Here is a 24,283-nt window from a genome sequence, read left to right as displayed (position 1 = left end):
TATATTAACAGACTAAACACAAAAAATTGCAGCACACTCTATAACTATTAATAGTCTTTCACTATTTTAAACATGTAATTTAATATAACTGGTGTCATTCTTTAACAAACTTAATGAGAAGAGTGAGCATTACCAGTTTAATTATGCTATTTATGGTCCTGCCACACTAATGGGAGCACGAAAAGTGGTGTGGATATAAAATATGGATTTTTTTTAAATATCAAACTGTGTTTGGATTTTTCTCTTTAATTTGATATGTGTTTCTTTGACTTTGAATAACTAAATATTGTTAATTTATTTTGAATTAATTTATTGTATAAGTAATTTCTACAGGTTCAATGAGCACATGTTCAGTTACAAGATATCTCAGGAACTATTTTCTATACAAGGCGGTTATGTATGTTGATTTATAGTAAACATCCTACTGTGTGGGCTGGCTTCATTCATTGCTTTGATGTCACTTCCAGTTTGTGGTATAATGCATAGTATCATGCACACTTTCGTTAGGCACTTTACACCTTTCGTTGTGTACATTTGGAGTAGCTACTCATTGAGTTGTGTTTCTCTTTTTGACTCCACCAAAGTGAATATTAAGAAGAAAAGAAAGAAGGGAAATAAATTGTACAGAACATGTCTTGTTGAAGTTTTCATCCAGGAAATGAAGTTAGGGCAAGCAACACTGAACAGAGTACTTCCCCATCAAATGCTTCCAGGAAGAAGCCTTAGAACAGTACAATGAAACCAGTGCCAGTGATATCATTTTAATATTAGGTTTAAGTGTACTAAGTGCAATGTTTGAGCAAACTACATGCTGTAATTTGTGTGCTTGAAGAGATAAGAATTTCTGAGAATGTCTTCAAGAGAAACTGTTTAGTTCTTGATTTGGAATCTCTTGTTCGAGCTGTGGGAGTATGGAAGAATTCTGAACATCTGAAAAACGAAGAAACAATAACATTTTTTAGACGAAAGTCAGTTATTTATGTGGGCTGAGGGCTCCCGGGCTGGAAAAAGTTTATGTGCTGTTATGAATCTGTCATGCTCCCCTACTAGTGCTTCCAAATATACTGATGCTTTGGGGGGAACAGTAAAAGTAACTTCAGAAGAATCAATGAAATTTGCAACAGCGGAAGCAGTTGATGAAAATGACGGTAGTTACGACACTTCTATTGCATTTGGCGAATCATGGTAGAAAAGCGGCCATCAATAAAAAAATTCTTGTAGAGCTGCAATAAGTATTGATACTTGGTAGATGCTTGATACTGAACGTTGCCAAAACATTACAATTGTTGCTCCAAAGTGAGTATCAACAGTGAAAAGAAACTACTGCAAGAACACAACTGTCAGAAAAATATGAGGGATTCAGTGGAAGAATAATAAGTGCTTCAGCTGTGAAGATCTTTCAGCGCTGTCGAGAACAACGTGGGTATAGCTATACTAAATTCATTGGTATCGGTGATTTCAGTTCATTAAAATCAAAAGTTGATAGTAGGCACTATGGTGACCTAACACCAAAAAGGTAGAATGTGTCTGTCATGTGCAGGAACGAATTGGTACAGTTGTGCCAGTCCCGACTACATCACACCCACCTCGCTGACTCACCCTTCTGTGGACTCGGATGAACATGGTTTCGAATGCGGGTCGGCAAAGGACGTTTGGTATTTGGTGTGGCAGATATTGGCTATTTTCACACGCACGACTCCCAACTGGATAACTACACGCTCACTTCATTTCCCAGATGGGGTGTATTTCCCAAGAGCAATAACGAACTCTCTGTGACGTAGATTAGCTGCCACACTATTCACTAACTATTCGGTAATGACGAAAAGACAGTACTCGGTTTTTGGTATTATCTCAACGAACGACATGCGATCTTCAGGAACCCTAAATACAGCAATATTTTTCTAATATTCTTGATTACTACACGCTCACTTCATTTCCCAGACGGGGTGTATTTCCCAAGAGCAATAACGAACTCTGTGACGTGGATTAGCTGCCACGCTATTCACTACTTATTCGGTAATGACGAAAAGACAGTACTCGATTTTTGGTATTACCTCAACGAACGACGTTACGCGATTTTCAAGAACCCTAAATACAGACAATATTTGTCTAATATTCTTTGGAGCGCATTCCATAACCCGCCTCGCAGTTAGATTATCCATGACATGAGAAGGTAACCTTCGAACCTCTTTCCAGTTTTCGCTTTTTATTGAGACTGAACAAACAACGGAAACAACACAGCGAAGAGACGACAGCCATCGAAAAATCCGAAGCGGGGCGTAGCATGGAGCAGCCTTAAGTCGTAACGGGACGACTTTTATTATTCTGGTTATGTAGCCGGAGAGGCCTTTATCGATTTGTGTAAAAAAAAAAAAAAAAAGGCTACGTTGCTGTCTCTACAAGTTAATGTGATATATTGATTATTTTTTCAATTCTAGGTTTTTCGTATGAGTCTGACACTCATTTTAAGGGGTTAACTATGACATTATTTTTATAGGTTGTAATTAAAATATAATTTTATATTCTTCATTGAGAAGAAGAAGAAGTACACAGAATGTATATTCATTGTTTAAACTATTTTGTTTTTGTACAATGGCTGTAAAACAATGCAGAAATTTAAAAAACTGTGGTTAGCGTTCAAAAATGGGTAGCACCTAAAAAAAATGGTCAGACGACTGCTAGCGATAATCGAAAAATCCGGTTTCGAGGCCCTGTTCGGCAAAAATTTTCATTGTCGTCATTGCGTTATACAGCCGATGGTTGTCCATACTCGCAACTGCAAAGTCATTTAATGTACATAAGGTCTGTTGTCGTTGCAGTATTTGTTACTTCGGACATTCATGTATGTTCGAAGGAACGCTGCATTATACTTCTGAATGACTCATGCCCTGCAGTATCGTGTTTATCCCCCGACAGCGAGCAAGTGACTTCCAATTAAAATATCTGTGCTGTTTGTGAATTACATAAGAGATGTACGACAGCAGGTTGTAGACACACGATTGCCGACATATTGATGCTTACATTTGGCCGTGAGGTATGCTGGGGTAGCCAAATGATAAGGCAACCGCTAGCGATGAGCAGGAAATCCCGGTTCGAGTCCTGGTCCATCATAAATTTTCATTGTCGTCATTCTGTCATATAAATCTGATGATTGTCCGTATTCGCAACTGCGAATACACGTCATGTGTTTATCGATATTTCCACTCTCGAATAGCACGTGGCTAAAAGTAACACCTAAATCTTTCTTGTGAGCTCTCATTTCTCTCATTTTATCACTATAGTCATTCTTCCTTATGTTGTTGTTGTGGTCTTCAACCCTGAGACTGGTTTGATGCAGCTCTCCATGCTGCTCTATCCGGTGCAATCTTCTTCATCTCCCACTACCTACTGCAGCCTACATTCTTCTGAATCTGCTTAGTGTATTCATCTCTTGGTCTCCCTCTACGATTTTTACCCTCCACGCTGCTCTCCAGTACTAAATTGGTGATCCCTTGATACCTCAGAACATGTCCTACCCACCGATCCCTTCTTCTAGTTAAGTTGTGGCACAAATTTCTCTTTCCCTCAGTTCTATTCAGTACCTCCTCATTAGTTATGTGATCTACCCATATAATCTTCAGCATTCTTCTGTAGCACCATATTTCGAAAGCTTCTATTCTCTTTTCTCTAAACTATTTATCGTCCATCTTTCACTTCCATACATGGCTACACTCCATACAAATACTTTTAGAAACGGCTTCCTGACACTTAAATCTATACTCAATGTTAACAAATTTCTCTTCTAAAGAAACACTTTCCTTGCCATTGCCAGTCTACATTTTATATCCTCTCTACTTCGACCATCATCAGTTATTTTGCTCTCCAAATAACTAAACTCCTTCACTACTTTAAGTGTCTCATTTCCTAATCTAATTCCCTCAGCATCACCCGACTTAATTCGACTACATTCCTTTATCCACGTTTTGCTTTTGTTGATGTTCATCTTATGCCCTCCTTTCAAGACATTGTCCATTTCGTTCAACTGCTCTTCCAAGTCCTTTACTGTCTCTGACAGAATTACAGTGTCATCGGCGAGCCTCAAAGTTTTTATTTTTTCTCCATGTATTTTAATGCCTACTCCGAACTTTTCTTTTGTTTCCTTTACTGCTTGCTCAATATACAGATTGAATAGCATCGGGGAGAGTCTACAGCCCTGTCTCACTCCCTTCCCAACCACTGCTTCCCTTTCATGTCCCTCAACTCTTATAACTGCCATCTGGTTTCTCTACAAATTGTAAATATACTTTCACTCCCTATATTTTACCCCTGCCTCCTTCAGTATTTGAAAGAGAGTATTCCACTCAACATTGTCAAAAGCTTTCTCCAAGTCTACATCTTTCTTCTAAGATAAGTCGTAGGGCCAGTATTGCCTCACGTGTTCCAACATTTCTACGGAATCCAAACTGATCTTTGCCGAGGTCGCCCTCTACCACTTTTTCCATTCGTTTGTAAAGAGTTCGCGTTAGTATTTTGCAGCTGTGACTTATTAAACTGATAGTTCGGTAATTGTCACATCTGGCAACACCTGCTTTCTTTGGGATTGGAATTATTATATTCTTCTTGAAGTCTGAGGGTATTTCGCTGTCTCGTACATCTTGCTCACCAGATGGTAGAGTTTTGTCAGGACTGGCTCTGCCAAGGCTGTCAGTAGTATCCTTCCTTATATAGGCGCGAATTAACAAAATATTCTTCCTTCAGGAGCCGAAATTGTCGACTGAAATTTCATGACAAGATGTCATTGCAACGAAAAACGTCTTCTGTGATACTCTCTCCCGTTTAATGGGATTATGCAAAACTAGCTGAACTACTTTGAACTTTTTTGAAGTCTTCCTTCTACCTGGTAAGTACTTTAGAAGAGGACAGACATACGTAGTGTAGGTAGTCTTTTTACTTCTTTTTCCGAATTTCATTCAGTATCTCTCCATTACTTCCTTAAACTAGCCATTTATCGTTAGTATTCTTCTCAAGCAATACACTTCAAAAGCTTTTGAACGCTTATTATCAACGTTTCACTTCCATGTAATGTTACTCTCCATATAGATGCCTTCAACGAAGATTTTCAAGAACTTAAATTGATATTTTATGTTAAAAAGTTTCTCTCCTTAGGAGACACTTTTATTGCTATTGCCAAAATACATTTCATATTTTTTTTTCTTCTGCCAGCATCAGTTGCGCCCTAAATAGTAAAAGCCTCTTGCTACTTTGAGCCTCTCATTTTCTAATCTAATTCTCTCAGAAGGACCTGTTTTTAAGAGATTATCCATGCGATTTTTTTATCATCGACAGAATTACGTCATAAGAAAAATTAAAAATTTTTAGGTTTCTCCCTTATTTTTAATAGCTTTTCTAAATTTCTTCTCATTTTCTTTCACTACTTGCTCTATACTCAGAATGTAACATAGACATTGGTGTGTGCCCAATTTTCACCTGACAGCAACACTGGACACAGAAATGGCACCACATGTTCTTTCCAGCTGTCTCCCAGTTCCTTGTGCAGCAGTGTAATGGACATATACATGAGTTGAGAGTCTACGAGAATGGATATTTCCAGATTTCATTGTCATCGTCATTCGGGCTCAGTATCTGCCATGATAGCACAGGGTACCACTGTAACATAGCTTAATGGTCGACTTTGAGAATTCTAAGAACTTTTGGCTCGTCTATAAGAGAAAATACTTTTGCTACCCATTCTTGAGTACTTCTCGAGTGTTTGGGATCACCACTAAGCCGCATTAAAGAAAGACATCGAAGCAATGGAGAGGCATGCTGCTAGATTTGTTACCACTGTCTTCCAACAACAAGCGAAAATCACAGAGATGCTTCCTGAACTCAAATGGGAACACATGGAGTGAAGCCAACGACCTTTTTTTGAAACATTATTGAGAGAATTTAGAGAACTGGCAGTTGCGGCTGACTGAAGAGCAGTTCTGTTGCCACCAACGTACTTTTTGCGCAAGATTCCTGAAAACAAGGTAGGAGGCATATTGAAACGTCCCCTTAGAAAAATTATACATGACTGTGCTTAAACTGACACACAATATTTTTTAGCGCAACGCAATCTGACTTTCAATAATCCCTGCAAGAGAATGGCCCTGACTAAATTAACCTACACGTACCACAAATCACTTCCCTCACAAAAACCTTCGTTACTCGAACTACTGCAATACAGCCAGCGCCACTACTGCCAGCTAAATAAAAGATTCAGACTACTGAAGGCGCTAACTACTGATAGGCATAGTTATCAAACGAAAGATTTTGATACAGAAGAAACAATGTATTTACCTTATAGTGTTCAAAAGTCATAATATATGTAGCAGTTCATGACATCCCTTCTTACAAATGTACTGTTTCTGATGGACACACGTCCAGATCACCCTCTCTCAAAAATCCGCCATCTCACTTCCCCACATCCACCACTGCTGGCGGCTCACCTCCAACTGCGCAACGCTATTCGCTGTTCACATCCAGCTGCCCAACACTACAATGGCAGACAACAATGCAAACTAGCCACAGACTGCATACAGCACAGCCAGTGATTTTCATACAGAACGCTACGTGGTGTTACCAATAAGAAAACCTAAACACCCTACTTACTTAGTCCCCATGGTCCCCACAAAAAATTTTACAAATTGTTTTGGGCAGTGGCCAATACAGATTTGAAAAATTACAATGACAAAGGTATCAAATGCACACACTTATTGATACAATGTTGGTCAAAAGCTAAAATTTTCTCACAGTCCATAAAGACAGTCCTGATCGTTCATCACAGTAAAATAGCAGTGTTTTTCTCGAAGTCTGAGCAGTAAAAGAAAATGCACATGGAAGTAGTGGATTTCCGTGCAGTCTTGAAGAAGATGTGTTGTCCTTCTAACGGAAAGACAGTGCTAACTCTTGACATGCAGGCAGGTAATGGGCCACAACAGAGCAAACCCACCGCAGAGTCAGTCAAAGTTTTGAAGAATATTGGCAGGTAGGTCATCACAGAGCAGACCAATGTAGTCCTGTTAGGGATTACGGTATTGCTGGGCCACCAGAGGTGCATACCTACTGCAGTCCTTGTAGAAATAATGGTATTGGTGGGCCATCAAAGATGCAGCCCCACTGTAGTCCTTGTAGAGACGCGTAGCAGCCATCCGTTGTGACTGTGTTGGTGCACAACACCATTGAAGACTCTTGCGGATAATGTAGCAAGTCCATGAACCACCACTTGTGCACTCACAAAGTTTTTTGAATTCTCCTTAGAAGCAGCAATGCTGTTATCCAGTCCCTTGCTGAATTATCAACACACGTGCAAGCACTAACAGTCCCAACTTCTCACATACTGTGCATATATTATGACCAACAGAAACGTGTGCAGTGAAATGTAACTTACAAGTTACTTAATTTGATGAACAGGTGTCAATTACAATTTTATAACATAAGAATGCAATAACAAAGGTACAAAATACAACATTAAAGAACATAACAATACAGATAACATTTGTAGTAAAACAGGCTTTACGAAAGAATAGAAATAAACATGCACATCAGTGTTACAAGAATTATGACATAAGTACATACATGAAGATCAGAATAACTTTTGGAACATCAATTTCACATATGAGCAACAAAACAGAACAGATAAATAATGTCTAAACATCTTTACAAAGTAGATAACATAGTATTAGAAAAATTCTTCAACGTAACTCTCATCAAACCAGTACCTCGTCTTCTACCTTCCAAACTTTACACAAGGTCTCCTGCGGAACTTGCAGGACTAGCACTACTGAAAGAAAGGATATTGCGGAGACATGGCTTAGCCACAGGCTGGGGGATGTTTCTAGAATGAAATTTTCACTCTACAGCGGAGTGTGCGCTGATATGAAACTGCCTGGCAGATTAAAACTGTGTGCCGGACCGAGACTCGAACTCGGGACCTTTGCCTTTCGCGGGCAAGTGCTCTATCAACTGAGCTACCCAAGCACGACTCACGCCCCGTCCTCACAGCTTTACTTCTGCCAGTACCTCGTCTCCTACCTTACAAACTTTACAGAAGCTCTCCTGCGAACCTTGCAGAATTAGCACTCCTGAAAGAGAGGATATTGTGGAGACATTGCTTAGCCACAGCCTGGGGGAAGTTTCTAGAATGAAATTTTCACTCTACAGCGGAGTGAGCGCTGATATGAAACTTCCTGTCAGATTAAAGCTGTGAGGACGGGGCGCGAGTCATGTTTGGGTAACTCTGTTGGTAGAGCACTTGCCCGCGAAAGGCAAAGATCCCGAGTTCGAATCTCAGTCCGGCACACAGTTTTAATCTGCCAGGAAGTTTCATGTCAGCGCACGCTCCGCTGTAGAGTGAAAATTTCATTCTAGATAACTCTCATCAGCTAAACACATAGAGACAGGAAAACACAAATACACAAGGGTACACAAACACATAGCACAAAATCGCAAGACGAAAGGGCAGCGTTTGTTTTCAGTGTAACATTTGGTAGTGCAGTCTTTTGCAAACAAAACTTTCTTTACTTCTCGAAGATCTCCCTTCGTTCTTCATTATTTCCAAAAAATCCTATCTATAACTGCTTTCTGTACTTTTTTCATATAATTTCTCAATGCATTTCTTCCAATTCATTGCAACTCATTCTTTTATATAGTCTACCCCCTCTTAAGCTAACTTAAATCTACTGAGCTCAGATGCTAAACTAAGGGACGAGGAAATGCAGCAGCACAAAACAATTAACGCCAACAGCAATGACAAAAAAATGCAAATTGGCAAAGCAAGCAACAGTAAATGTAAATTAACAGACAAGTTGCAATATTACAACTGTTATGAGCCAATGTGCAGCAACAATAAAAATAAATCAGTAGTAAAACTGGCTTAAGAGAGTAATACAAAGTGAAATTTAGTAGCACTATTCCTGGCAAACAGCAGCAGCAAATGCAATAACTAATATCTAAACATGACAAAGCTCAAGCAGAAAAAAAAAACAGTACAGTAAAGATGGCCATGTCTAATACCTATGTCACATCTTAACACTAGAGTGATGCATTACGATAATTTACTCTAGCAGACAAGTTACCAAATCGTTACAAATTTATTTATGCAATTCCTGTGAGGGAAATGTCTATTTGTGCTCTCTTTACTAAAAGTATATCATAAAATTATTCTCTACTGGGTCTGTAGACAGAAAATTGTGATATTAGTACATCTATTAAATTTTATTTTAACCAATGCTGCAGTGCAGCTGGAAACTAGATATTAAACAAAATGAGCAATCTCTCAACTAGAACGACAATAAATGTAAACTGTTTCTCATCATTTCATTAGTCATTTTAGTAAATATCATACATTAAGTGCTCCACAGTATAATCATATGTTTTCAAGTTTGAGCGTGTCGTATTTGCGATGCTTTCTACAATGAACAGTCAATAGCGAGGTTAATAGTCTCTCCCTTTTTTTTCACCTTTGCCTAATGGCTTTTTTCCAGGTGACTGTCGTGCAGCTGGGTGCCCACGACGAATTACGTGAAGGTGGTCACTTAACTTCCTTACCGTAATATTTACGACACCAGTTTGCACTACAGTGACAGCAGTAAATCTAAATTAACAGAGCAAATACAACATTACAACTAATATGAGCCAATGTGCAGCAACAAGAAAAATAAATCAGTAGTAAAACTGGCTTAAGAGAGTAATACAAAGTGAAATTCAGTAGCACTATGCCTGGCAAACAGCAGCAGCAAATGCTATAACTTATACCTAAACATGACAAAGCTCAAGCAGATAAAATATTACAGTAAAGATGGCCACGTCTAATACCTATGTCACATCTTAGTGTCTATGTAATTAAAGTGGTGCAACACAAAAACTTATTCTATGAAATAAATTACCAAGTACTTGAAAAGAAATTTGTGTATGCAGTTCCTGCCGAGGGAAATGTCTTTTTGTGCTCCCTCATTTTTTTGGAAGTATATCACAAAATTATTATTTACTGGATCTGTAGACAGAAAATATTTATATTAGTACATCTATAAAATTTTATTTTAGCCAAGGCTGCAGTGCAGCTAGAAACTAGATATTAAACAAAATAGGCAAAGCAAGGCGTGAAACGTCATTCATTACCAATATGGCATTTTATAATGCAGTAAACAATCTTTCAACTAGCAAGACAATAGATGTGAAATGTTTCTCATCATTTCATTTCAGTAAATATCATAAATTAAGAACTCTACAGTGTAATCATGTTTTCAGGTATGAGCGTGTCATATTTGCGATGCTTTCTACAAAGGAATGTCAATAGCGAGGTTAATTGCCTCTTTTTTCTCCACCTGTGCCTCTGAAAGGCACACACTAATGCCTTTTTTCCAGGCGACTGTCGCACAGCTGGGTGCTTACAGTGCATTACGTCAAGGTGACCTACCTTCCTTACCGAAATATTTATGACATCATTTTCCTCTACAGTGACAGTTTGATACAAATAAAATTTCACAGGTCGAAATATTTGCGTTACAAATCTGTAGAAACAAAATCCTATAAATATAAGAGTGTCCAGAAAATTTTCACCAGCATTGTGATACATTCACGTATTTACACACATTTCATAACTCTTAAAGTACTATTCTTCGTTTCCAACATCCTTTTTCACAAGTCAGAGTCCCTAACCACTACTCATTATTCCTTACCTTATTATACATATACATATTCGTTAACACGTCTTCAATATTTCATCATAATAAATACATAGCATAATCAAATTCCTCATATAGCATCAGCTTATTGATCATAAACATACCTCAACAGCATAATACACATTGTCATCGTAATAATAACATCATAAAACCTCAGCCAAATCTCAAAAACGTCGTAGCTTTCTGCAATAATTTCAAACCCGTAAAAAAAAAATTATCTGCTCATTTCAATAGTGTCATCTACCTCAAATGTACTTTAAAAATCATTATCCCATACCAAATACATCATTCAAAGCTCTCATAGCATCACAATGGTTCGAAAAATATGAACTGTTCACAACGTATAGACAAAATACAATTTCATAAGTGTGAAATTATCCAACTGTGTAATTGCGTAAACATGTGTCACTGACATAGTAAAAAAAATTTGTTTCTCTGTTAAACAATCAGATAGCTGTGTAATTCTGTGTTAGAGAAATATGGTACCGATGTGTAAAGTTGTATAAGCAAATACCATATTAGGTAGGGCTCCTTGTGTTTGCCAAAACATAGTACACAATGTAGGCGTGTACCCCCAGAGGATTAATGTAATTATACCCTCAGGTGTTACAGATTACAGCAATGGAATGAAATGTATCACGGAAAACTTTCTTTGTAATTCAAAAATCTTGAAAAATCAATGGTTTAAGTACAAATTAATCACTCAAATGTGTGTCCTGTAGCGCTAAATGTGCGTCTTGCTGTAAGATAATTCTGTGGAAGTGTCTCTGTCCTCTGTAAGCAAAGTTCTGCTGAAGTCAGTGTACTTACCTCATCATAAACGAAAGTGAAATGCTTTGTGTATAGATATCATAGTTATTACGTACCTTACCATGATCAAGAAAGTACTATAATGTAACGTATGGTTGTGCTACGAAAAAGGCTGTCTCATTGTAGCTATACCACAAAAGTTACAATTAAAAAATGTTTTACTTTCCTGAATAATACAGAAAAACTGTGCAGATATAAAACAGATACACCGAAAACGCAACAATGTAAATTGTGTCACATATTAGTAGCGTCGTGATATTATCGTGTAGCTGTCAAAGAAACCAAATGCTAAGTCATCTTTAATCTCACCGAATGTACTTCAAATAAAGAGTATATTTCAAGTACCAAAATTTTGCATTAAAATTTCATTAGTAGTACATGTTCTAAGTATGTAAGCCTGACAGTCTTTACGTAATCGTGCAACTAACAAGCAAGAATGTCCAAATAACAACACTGTGTCGTCTGTTCACTATAACAGTGCATTCGTAATTTCTGTTTAAATAAGTTCTCTTGGTTCTTGACTGGATATTTAACTTCAAACACTGTTGCATGGTAACAGTTTCTTAAGTCTGACAAAGCATACTAGAAATGTGAAGTGAAAAGTCTTATGGCAAAGATAAAGTTAAAAAGCAGATTATCATTCAATAATCTGTTTTACATGTGAAATGTGGTGTAAACCTTTACTCTTCCTAGTACGCAGAGTTTCAACTTCAACGCAATTATCATGTGGTATACGTCGGATTCTGTAAGGTCCATTGTAAACTAGAAAGAATTTATGACTCAAGTGTTTCTTCTTATGTGACAATGAATGAGCTTTAATGAGAACTTTCTGACCAATATATAATGCATTTGCTTTACCGTGTAGTTTTCTCCTTTTGTCTGCTACTGATTATATTTTTAATAGCCAAATCAATTATGTCTTTGTGTCGAAGTTTACGTGTATTCGGGAAAGGTACAAGCTCTCTGATTCTGTTCGGAGGTTCTTCATTCTTCAGTACAAGAGTAGGTGGTAAAGCAGTGGAGTCATGAGGCATTTCATTCAGCACGTTTTGAAATAAGTGTAAATATCTGTCCCAATGCTGATGCTTTCTGTGACAATAAAGTCTGCAAAGCTTATTGATTTCTTTCATAATCCGTTCAGACGGGTTACAATGTGGTGAGTACAATGTAATAAAAATAGGTTTGATTTTATGGTTCCGAAGCATGCGTGACCAAACAGCAGATCTGAATTGCGGTCCGTTATCTGAAATGACTTTACTAACGTGTCCAACTTCACGTAAGAAATTTTTAACAAAGGCGTTGGACACAGACTGTCCAGTGGATTTACGTAACGGAGTGAAAGAAACAAATTTTAAAGTAAGTTCAACAGCGACCAGAACGTACGAAAATCCAGTCGATGTTCTGACAAGGGGTCCCAAGAGATAAACAGCAGCAAATTCTTTTAATTTAGAAGAAATGATAGGAAATAACGGAGCACGATGTGAGATAGTAGATGGTTTCGCCTTTTGACAAAGTTTACAAATAGACAAGACTCTTCGAATTCTCTTTCCCATATTGTTAAAATAACAAGTCGTTCGAAGAATATGATAACATTTTCGTGGACCAAAATGCGCGTAGCTGAAATGAATGTACCAAATGAGCTTATTAACAAAATCAACCGGAATGCAAAGTACCCATAGCTTGTCATCAACAGTGAGGCGTTTGAAGAGTATGTTGTTTCTAACCAGATAATAATGCCGAATCTGCCATTTACTTTTGATGTATTTCCAAATCGGATCTTTATCTTGTTCATGAGCAATGTCCTTTAAAGATGTGGTGATGAAGTTTTCAAAGGCGACTTTCTGAATGTAAAGAATACTGAAATTTTTCTCGAGGTTGCCTTCTGTGTTACTTTTCTCAAGCCCAGCCGGTGCGCGTGACAGTGCGTCCGCAACAATGTTCCCCTTGCCAGGAATGTAGACTATAGTGAAGTGGAATTCTTGCAGAAACAATGCCCAACGTTTTAACCTGTCATGATTTAATTTTGAAGACATAAAAAATTGTAATGCACGATGATCACTGTATACATTTACGTGCTTACCAGAAAGAAAGAACCGGAATTTGTTAAATGCTCAAACGATAGCAAGCCTTCTGATTCAGTAACGGAATATTTTTTTTTCAGATTTTATTAGCACTTGTCTAGCAAAAGCAATGGTTTTCTGAACAGTAGTGTCATTTTCTGTGGCATCTTGAAATAAATGGGCACCAAGACCGACTTTAGAAGAATCCGTGCTAAGGCAGAAATCTTGTGACAGATCTGGATGAGCTAGTATTGGCGCGTTAAGTAGCGATTATTTCAAAGAATTGAATTCCAACTGTGCATGTTCGTCCCAGTTCGAAATAGCGTTTTACCAGTGAGAGAACAAAGTTTTTGTGTAACTAGAATTTGCATATTCAGAAAACGACGGTAAAAATTTACGAGACCTAGAAAACTGCGGACTTGTTTTTTTGTGGATGGAACTGGAATGGCTCTGTTTGCTTTTAACTTTTCAGGATCCGGCTGAATGCCTTCAGAACAAGTAATATGTCCCAAAAACTTCACCTTTGTCCTGCCGAATTCAGACTTTTCCAAGTGAACTGTAATTCCAGATTCTGCAAAAATATGATACACGCTGTTGAGGATGCGATTATGTTGTTCCCATGAGGCTTCTACTATCAGAATATCGTCCACATATAAGGTGATATGACGTTTTAAGAACTCAGGTAATATGGAATTTAGCCCGCGAATGAATGCTGCCGAAGAAATGTTCAAACCAAAGGAAGTTTCCGAAACTGATAACAAACGCCGAAACAAAGAAAAGCTGTGTATTTTCTACATTCTGGATGAAGTTAGATCTGATAAAAGCTGGATCTGAGATCAATAGAAGGCAACACTTTTACACCATTAAAATTTTGAAGAAGTTCTTCCAACGTTTGCGACCTGTCTGTTTCAGGAATGATGATAGTATTGATTTGTCTCGAATCTAAGACAAGCCTGATCGATCCATTTTTCTTTTCAACAACTTATAATGGATTGTTGTATGAGCTTACTGCAGGCTCAATGATTCCGTCGTCAAGCATAGATTGTATTTCTGTTCTAACACGGTCCCTATAATGTGCCGGAATTATGTATGGTCTAACACAAAATTTAGTATGCTCACGAACACGAAATTGATATTGAAATCCCTTGATTTTCCCTGTTTTGTGAGTAAAAACTGTGGAATGTGCTTGTAAAATCTCAAAAAGATCTTGCCTATCAGTATCATTACAATTCTCAATTGTTTGAATTTTATTCGGAATTAACTCATTAGTATCAAATGCACCGTTGATATCATCCCTGTCTGTACTTGCAGAGTGATTGTTAGTGTCAAATTCTGTCGAAAATTCCGAACTGTTGTCTAACAGGAGATAAAGCCGATTAATTTCTTCGTCATGGTTTGAGAGCCAATCTTCAAATTTCAAAGCTATTGACTTACCTGCTTTCTCTACACTTATTTCAGCATCGTGAAAGTTTAAGATTGCTTTGTATTCATTAAAAAAGTCTACTCCCAATATATCATTTCCGTCGAGAATAACGGAATAATAAGAAAGTTCATAGAGAAGCTGTGGCTTTGACAAAAGAATTCTAAGTTGGTTTGTTGGCGCACGTCTACACTTTTTCCAAAGATTGCACCTTGTAATTTAATCTTACGTAACGGAAGTGTGGGGCAATCGTTCGATTTGTTGCATTTGCTAAAAGCTGTTTCCCTAATTACTGAAATGGGACTGCCAGAGTCAAGTACTGCCGTAAATTTTACGTCATTTACTGTAATGTGAATCACAGGATATTCAATGTTGTTATGTTGTACGTCGTGTTCCTGGAGTAAGATGTCCCTTATGTCTTTCATTTTTACGTAATTACTAGCTACGGCAGCTGCGTCGTCAGTTTCATAAGTACGTTTTGTGGCTGCCAGCGGTATGAGTCATTGCCTATTGTCTCTTTGATGGCGCGCGTCGTTATTGGGATTTGGAGACCTAACTTCTACAAATTCACCTTGTCGAGAGGGCCCTGCCCTGTTTGAATCCCGCCAATTCTGATGCAATTCAGGTCTGTCGTTACGATCATATCGTCTGTTGTCATGTCGGTAGATTCCATAGTTTCTTTCTTGTCGGTCACGTGGTGGAGAATTTCTCCCTGAATCGTAACTGGGCGCTGGACTGTTGCATCTGACGTTATTCTGTCTCCGTTGATAATAATTATTTTGGTTCCCATATTGTCTGTTTCTCTGGTTGTCTCTGTGATAGTCACTACCACGGAGAGGTGACCTTTCCCTGTAATTATTACTACTCTGGAAACGGTTGCCTTACGGGTGGTGTCTGTTTTGGTCACGATTTGTGTTGTGAGAATAGCCTTTACGTGTCCAGTTATTATTTCTTTCATCGCGGAATTGCGACGGATGTGACCTGTAATTCTTGTGTTCCTGTTTCGCGTTCCGCGATTGTCAGTGTCAATTTCTAATTCTTGTTGGAGTCGCTGAAAAGCTTCTGTGTCGTCTTTGCAACGTCCTGCCAAAATAATATGTACTAAATGTTCAGGTAATTTGATTAAGCAAATGCGGATGAGTTCTGAGGGGCTGTGTGGGTTTGACAGGTACTGATTTTTGTGCAACATGTCTTCAAAATATTTCACAAGACTGGAGAAATCAGATTGTTCGAAATGTTTCATCATTATGATGCTATGTTTTACTCGGTCTTGTGTAGCTTGAGACCAATATGCTGAGAGGAAGCCATGATAAAATTCTCCTTTACTGTGGCAATCGTGAATGACCGATCGCATTCTTACAGCTGGTTCATTCTCTAAATAGCCACACATAAATTCTAATCTGTGCTCTAGTGACCAGTTGGGAGGAAAACAATGATAGAATTGATGAAGCCACGCTTGTGGATGAATATCGTTGCCGGAGTTCTTAAATGTTTTAAATTGACGTGTATTAATAAACAGCTTATAGTCAAAGTCATCATGTCGGCGAGTCGCATATCGGTCATTGTTACGTCGTTTCCGCGGTTCCATCTCAAAATTCGGTGTACCTTGCCAATTTCTTTCATAATTTCCGAAGTACCCCGTGTTATTACTTTGTGGCTGTTCCGTATTCCCATGTCCCTTTTCCCGTACTGGAGCACGAGTGTCCTTTGAAATACGAAATTCTTGTATTACCTGTGTCAGCTGATCTTGTGCTTCCCAGATTTCTCTTTGGTGTTGCGTATTAATTTGATTCTGATTTTGTTTGAATTTACTAATTTGTTCGCACTCTTCTGTGTCATTAAAGACTACCGGTTTTGTGTCATTCAGATTATCATCTACTTTCGTAGATAAATTATTTAGCTGATCCGAAAGTTCAACTACTTTCTCTGATAATGAACTAATTTCCTCCATGTGTCTTTCTGAACCAACTTTCAGAGTATCTACTGTGTCCTTTAAGTTTTCCTGCAAACTAGCCACAGACTGCATACAGCACAGCCAGTGATTTTCATACAGAGCGCTGCGTGGCGTTACCAATAAGAAAACCTAAACAGCCTACTTACTTAGCCCCTTGTAGCATACAAATCAGAGTGCGCCACGTTTTATTAGACTGTTTTATCTTCAGACCAGAGGGCAACAGATGTTTGCAGACAGATTTAGGAACTAGTTACTTGACAATTAAACGTAAGTGGTATGATTTTCAAAGTTTGTGAATTGTCCTACTTTTTGCCTAAAGTTTTGGGCAGAAATTTTGGGTGTGTTATTCAGGGTCGCTGGCTGATCCATGTTTCATGTAAGTGATCAGACAGTCACATCTCCCTTGGTTGTTATCTTAGCTCTTCTCTTGTATTAGTTGCGTTTTAATTACACTTTCAGAACATTTTAGTAATTTTATGTTACTGTAAGGGATGTGAGATCGTGTAATTGCGGGGGTGACCGCTAGAGATGTTGGGAGTGAGTGAGTGTAACTCTGTAGGGTTACGCCTCTTCCTCTGACATTTTTAGCGATTTCAACCGCATTTGTTGCTACTAATCTTCGCTTGGGTGCTGATAAATGAGCTGTCGAGTGCCTGTAAACTTCAAACACACACATACTCCAACATAAAGCAGCATGTAATAATATACACGTATCTGTCAGCCGAGATCAGTTTGACTTGATGCTCAGCCATGCTGGAGTGCGGGCCACGGTGGTCTAGCGGATCTAGGCGCTCAGTCAGGAACCGCGGGACTGCTACGGTCGCAGGTTCGAATCCTGCCTCGGGCATGGATGTGTGTGATGTCCTTAGGTTAGTTAGGTTTAAGTAGTTCTAAGTTCTAGGGGACTGATGACCAAAGATGTTAAGTCCCATAGTGCTCAGAGCCATTTGAACCATTTTTTCAGCCATGCTGGAGTCATTGTGGCTGCCAATAAGTAGCAGTTCTATTGCACCTCGAAATTACCTCCAAATGTAATCATACGTTCTTGTTAGTATACTGTATATGCACAATAAGTAAAATTTCGTTGTTTTTAATCTTGTGGTGTTTCGATATTATGACCAACAGAGTAGAAAAGTATGTGAATGATTTAAGTGTAATTAACACTCACTCACTGTTACTAGTGGGCTGTGAACTTTTCCAACACATTATGTCATAGGAAGCGGAGCAGATGCTGAACCGCGTATGGCCACAGCTGCTGCGACTGCGCAAGGAGCGGATATTGCACACGCGTGCCACACATGAGTTGGAAAGTGCCAGAAAGCAGGTGGCCGAACTGGAGGTGTTTGGGCGGAATCGCACAGTAGCGGCGTACGAACAGCTGTCTGCCGATGGCGTGAAGCTGGCGGAACGTGTACAGGAGCGCACGGAACAGCTGGCTGCACTGCGCAACGACGCCGAGCGGGACCTGCAGCAGGCGGCGCACCTGCGTGAGTCACTCCAGGGTGCTCACCAGAGTGTTGTGGACACGCGCCGCGGCGATTTGCGCGCCTCCGTATTCCTGCAGAGGGTGCGTACACACACATCAGTAGCATAGCAGCTGGCACTATACCAGTTTAAGTGTCAGCCAAGATCTTTCGTATACCACACCAGTAGTACAACAACTCGATCTACAGCTGTGCCGCCGTGCGGGATTAGCCGAGCGGTCTCAGGCGCTGCAGTCATGGACTGTGCGGCTGGTCCCGGCGGAGGTTCGAGTCTTCCCTCGGGCATGGGTGTGTGTGTTTGTCCTTAGGATAATTTAGGTTAAGTAGTATGTAAGCTTAGGGACTGATGACCTTAGCAGTTAAGTCCCATAAGATTTCACACACATTTGAGCATTTACAGCTGTGCCCAGCACTTCATGGAGTTTACTTATACCCTATCAGTAGCAGAGCAGGTGTTGCTACATTTATGCCCATCTCTCCATGTCAAAACAGTTTACAAGGGAAGCATACACCCAACCAATCACTGATACTGCTCATCGTTCGCATGACTGTAGTACATACTCAGGTCCATTTTACGTGAGTGGGTCTCTAATTTCAATCGAGTACAAATGGCAAGTGAGTACTGCAGTGGGCTTGGTATTATACATGTACTGAGACACTCTTACCACAAATTGTCAATTTTCTCTAGTTGTTGACCCCAAAGTTACATGTATTATGGTTACTGATTGCTGTGAATGTGGGCTTATGCCAAGCCACCCTTATTTCTGTAATAACATCAGTAGCAAAATTAATTTATAGTCAAAGCCAAATTCATAATGCATGTTCATGACGAAGGTGTACAATATGTCTTCCACACTGGTAAAACTGAAAAGTTTTGAAAAATGTCGTCAAAAAATAATAAAAAGTCATTAACATCATTAAGGAATTAACAAAATAGCATATTTTATTTGTAATCAAAGCTAAATTTGCAAAAAATATTCTTAAATGTGTGTGGTAAATCTTCCACACTGATGTAAACTGAAAGATTGGGAAACTATCGTCGAACAATTGTAAACATCATCACTTATTTACCTGGAAACAAGAAACTAAAAAACAGCACTTGAAACAATATTTAGAAAACAGTACAAAGCTCATTTTCAGTTCATTCTTTGTGACTTGTTTTCTTTCTAAGTCCGAAATGATATCTGAAACTATTTTACAGCAGAACTGCCTTTTGGATTGTTGAAACAGCTTTCATAAAATACTCTGTAGGTTTTTGCTACGTCGAGGTTTGTAAACTATTGACAGCCTTTCAGAAATTTGGTGTCTCTTGTGCCAGAACACCTGCAAGGAAAATATCAAACCATTACACAACCTACACAGTGCATCATCCAAACAAAGTAAACAATAAAATAATAATTGAGAACACATGAATAAATTAATACAACAAGAGTGAATGCAGTATGAGTTGGTTAGCTTTGATGTTCCCATGAAGGAGATCATGACTCTTTTGTCACGAGGTGCATGTCAAGCAGAGGTCCTCATGCTGTTGCAGCACCTACCTCCTTTCTTGTGCTACAATCCCTCATCTCTGGCTATCCTTAATTCTTTTGCTCTCCTTCCCATATTGACATGATATTGATCTGGCTATGTCTCTCGTATGTTGTGGTTTGTTCTCCTCTTCATCCATTTCTTTACATCAGCTTTTTGGTTAAATATTTGGTCCCCTTTGGGGTTTAACATCCATTTACATCTTTTTTCCTGTAGTATGATCTGACTCGGGATGAACACCTTCAATAGCGCCACCTACATACAGAATTAAAGATCCGGTGTACACAATAACAATTTAGGCTTGTTTATGTGCTTCAAAGCCTATGTTGTACATAATCTGACATGGTAGGGTCGTCAGGTACTTTTCCAAAAGAGTCGCAACACAGGGATCATACTACTGGTACTTGAGCTACTAACTTCCCGCACTGCTAAGGAATAGATGCCCATTCTGTAGGAGCATCACTACTCCTTACAATGGCTGTCATGCCAAATGACAGTTGCTGCAGCTGGGTGGTGCCTGTGGAAATTGCCCTGGATTGGAGTGTGTGGCATCAGAGAGGATGTTTTGCACGCGAAACGCATGAGATTGTATTATCATAATTGCCTTACTGATCCACCTGTCTAAACAGACAGGTATTGACATTTCAATGTGGGCACTTAATGCAGCTGATTTCCCTACACTGGTGAGACTGATGACCTTGCAGTAAAGTCCGTTTAATCTCCAAACTAACCAACCAACCGTGCACCATCTACCCCTTGCCAAGAGAAACCATAAGAATGGTAATGAAACACTTAAATCTATACTTGGTGTGTATTAGAACAGATGAATTTAATTTTACATTGAAGGAGCCAATATTTCTTATGGAATAAATAGAAGACAAATTTGAAGTGGAGTCACTACTTACTTGTGATTATTACTCCACATAAAACATTGATTGTGGTACAGGGAGTTACCTTCCATAGAGACCCTACACTCCAGAAAACTAAAAGCCATGAGATAATCTAGAACAGCAAGGCACACATTTTGTCCATCAAGTACAAAAATATCTGAAAGATATCCAAATACGTACAGGTATTTTTATCTTAATTATTAAAGGAAATATCCGCTCAGCCCTCTTCCCTCTGTCCCAGAGAATGTGAAAGCTATGACACAGAGATGTGATGTGAATCCTTACATCCCACTGTCCATGAGCTATTTCTGGTGCTCATGCTTTTACAGGTACATCATGTCGTCCTACTGCATAACAGCCCCAAAATGCAGAAACAAGAACATTCCTTCATGCAGGTCATCCTTGGAAACAGCCACCTTTGTGTGTAGACTGTGTGGATCACTATTCTCCACTGACAAAAGTGCTCAGTACTTATAAAAAAGAAAAGAAACTGCAGGAATATAAATCAGTTGACCATCTGCCATATACTAAAGCAAGGAAAAAATATGAAAGCATGTATCCAGTTGACATGGTGACAAATTATGCAAAATTCACAGCTGTTACCCCTTCTACCTTGAATTTTTCAAAACTAAATATACCACAACCCTTTCTCTCTTATGGTACCTGCAGCACCATTTTTGGGAACCAAATCCCACACCCACATGGAGAAGCAGCTCCCTCATCTACCATTTTCCACTTTTTGCTGAAACCTATTGATAAGAAGCATGATACCAACCAGTGGCTGAAGGAATCACAGCCTGTGGATCTGAGGGCTGCCCACTCTTCGTTTGTTCCTACAGCAGTAAAGCACAAGTCTTCCCAAGAATATTCACTGCCAAAGGTCAAAGAGCAGATACCTGCACGCCATCAGATTCTGAAGCAATTTTAATTTGTGAGGTAAACCCACTGGTGACTAGAAGTGATCCTAGAACATGACCGGTTGTCTTATTCTGTTCACAGCTAACCAGGACAGTCTCTACTAGGTGATCCAGTGGAACTGTAATGGATATTTCTGTCATGTGCCAGAACTACAACGACTTATTTCCTCTTCTTCTGTGCTCTGTATTGCACTCCAAGAGAGGTGCTTCACTGATGACCATCTACCAATGCTCCAAGGTTGCCATGTATTCTGTTAGAGTTATACAGGTGCCAAGGTATCTGCACATTCGTTCGCACTGATATCATCACCGAGTGGATTCCCCATTTGTATCTCATTGGAAGAAGTAGCGGTAAGAGTGCAAATGACCCCGTGGATTGCGTTTTTGTAAGTTTATTTATCTGCAGGAAGACCACTTCTTTACTTTGAGATGAACACCTTAACCCTACAACTTTCCCCCACTTTTCTCTTACTTGGTGATTTCAGTGCACACGAGTCCCTGTGGGGGAGTTTGACTTCTGATAGGAGTCCTCTGAGTGCGCAGCTTCTTTCTGATCTTGAAATGTTTTCCTTCTATGACGGCACTATATAGACTTCATTACTGTTCAAAATGGTTCAAATGGCTCTGAGCACTGTGGCACTTAACATCTGAGGTCATCAGTCCCATAGAACTTAGAACTACTTAAACCTAACTAACCTAAGGACATCACACACATGCATGCCCGAGGCAGGATTCGAACCTGCTACCGCAGCGGTCGCGCAGTTCCGGACTGAAGCGCCTAGAACCGCTTGGCCACACTGGCCGGCTTCATTGCTGTCCACAACACCTTCCAGCTATCGACCTTACAGTCTCTTCACCCAGTCTCACGGGCCTCCTACAATGACTGCGCTTTGTTGGCAGAACACTTAGAAGATGTGACAAACCCACTAAAGACACAGCTGCATTACACTTGTTCGTCCTCTGCTGGATTATTGCTGAGCGGCATGGGATGTTTACCAGGTAGGATTGGCGGGGGACATCGAAAAAGTGCAAATAAGGGCAGTTCGTTTCGTGTTACCGCGCAATAGGCGCTAGAGTGTCACTGATATGATACGCGAGTTGGGGTGGCAGTCACTGAAACAAAGGCGATTTTCTTTGTGGCGAGATCTATTTACGAAATTTCAATCACCAACTTTCTCTTCTGAATGCGTAAATATTTTGTTGACACCCACCTACGTAGGGAGAAATGACCATCATAATAAAATAAGAGAAATAAGATCTCGAACGGAAAGATTAGGTGGTTCCTTTTTCCCATACGCCATTCGAGAGTGGAATGGTAGAGAAGTAGTATGAAAATAGTTCAATGAACCCTATGAACCCTCTGTCAGGCACTTAAGTGTGAATTGCAGAACCATGTAGATGTAGATGTAGATGATCGCTAGCTTTGTGACAAAGACAATTTTCTGGTCATCCTGCCACTCCCTTGGTACTACCTGATGGGCCAATTACCATGTTGACCGCTTTGAAGAGCCAACTAGAAGCTGTTTTCAATGCCTCTCAGCTTTGCACCCTCTTCATCAGATTGCATCAGCAAGGTTGTATAATATGTCTCCAATATGTTTATCTGCACAATTGGAATCACTATATCCCTTTCCAGTTACCTCTTTCGCCATCAGCTGGTGTCATGGTGGACAAAAGAGAATGCAGCAGCCATTAAGGATCATCAAAGACCATTGAAGATTCTCTAACGAAATCGTTCACAGATCACTGCTCTCACTTTTAAACGACTTCACTATAAGGCTCATCATCTAATGAAGCACAGTAAGAAGGAAACCTGGGAGTGCTATGTCTCCTTGCTGCAAACATATGCCTCTTTGTCGTAGGTGTAGACCAAGCTCTGTAATTTTCTGTGCCCCTAGAAATCAGCAAATGTATACATCTCTTCCTTTGGGTTCGTCTTTGTAATACTCGTCGATTCTAACGCCCTTTTCGACAGCGTCGGCGTCATTCCTTACCCAGCTGCCTTCCAAAAAGTAAGAAGTTGACATCTTCCTTTCCGTCACCAGTCGCCTTGTCGAATTATGTAATGGACCTCTCACTGACTGGCAACTGCTTCACTTTGTTGCCTCATCTCACACTAGGGCCCTAGGCCCCCGACTCAAAATAATAATCAGATGATCCAACATCTGAATGTTACTCAAAGCTCTATTCGGGGTAATATAAATCATTGCCCAGCATCCACCGGGAGCTACAGACCTATTAGGGTCAACAAGATTCTCTGTAAACTGCTTAGAAGAATAGTTGTCCTCTTATTGTGCTCGGTTCTAATTTCTCCGTGCTTTTTGTATCCTTGTCAGTGTGGCTTACATGAGGGCTGATTTACTACCGACCATATGGATAATAGTTGTAGCTCATGTTCATTTTCGTCGGTGGAGCTCAAACAAAATTTCAATGAACTGCAAGGAGGAATTGTTCAGAACCGCAGCCATGTAACCTTCATTTTTGTCATTTTTGTCAGAGGAAAGGAATCTTT

The 24,283-nt window shown here is 39.5% G+C and overlaps 1 protein-coding gene across 2 annotated transcripts in view; it reads left to right on the top strand.

The window, feature by feature from the left end:
* The window catches only part of LOC126284692 (coiled-coil domain-containing protein 96-like), a 141,731-nt gene that overhangs the window by 100,403 nt on the left and 17,045 nt on the right, over positions 1 to 24,283 (top strand). For both annotated transcript variants that reach the window (XM_049983816.1, XM_049983817.1), the window contains one exon: positions 18,167 to 18,517. In XM_049983816.1, the coding sequence (XP_049839773.1) occupies positions 18,167 to 18,517 (351 nt within the window). The remainder of the gene's footprint in view (positions 1 to 18,166; positions 18,518 to 24,283) is intronic.

This window comes from Schistocerca gregaria, chromosome 8, assembly GCF_023897955.1.
Source record: "Schistocerca gregaria isolate iqSchGreg1 chromosome 8, iqSchGreg1.2, whole genome shotgun sequence".
Taxonomy (NCBI): domain Eukaryota; kingdom Metazoa; phylum Arthropoda; class Insecta; order Orthoptera; family Acrididae; genus Schistocerca; species Schistocerca gregaria.
This window is presented reverse-complemented; position numbering and strand designations above follow the sequence as displayed.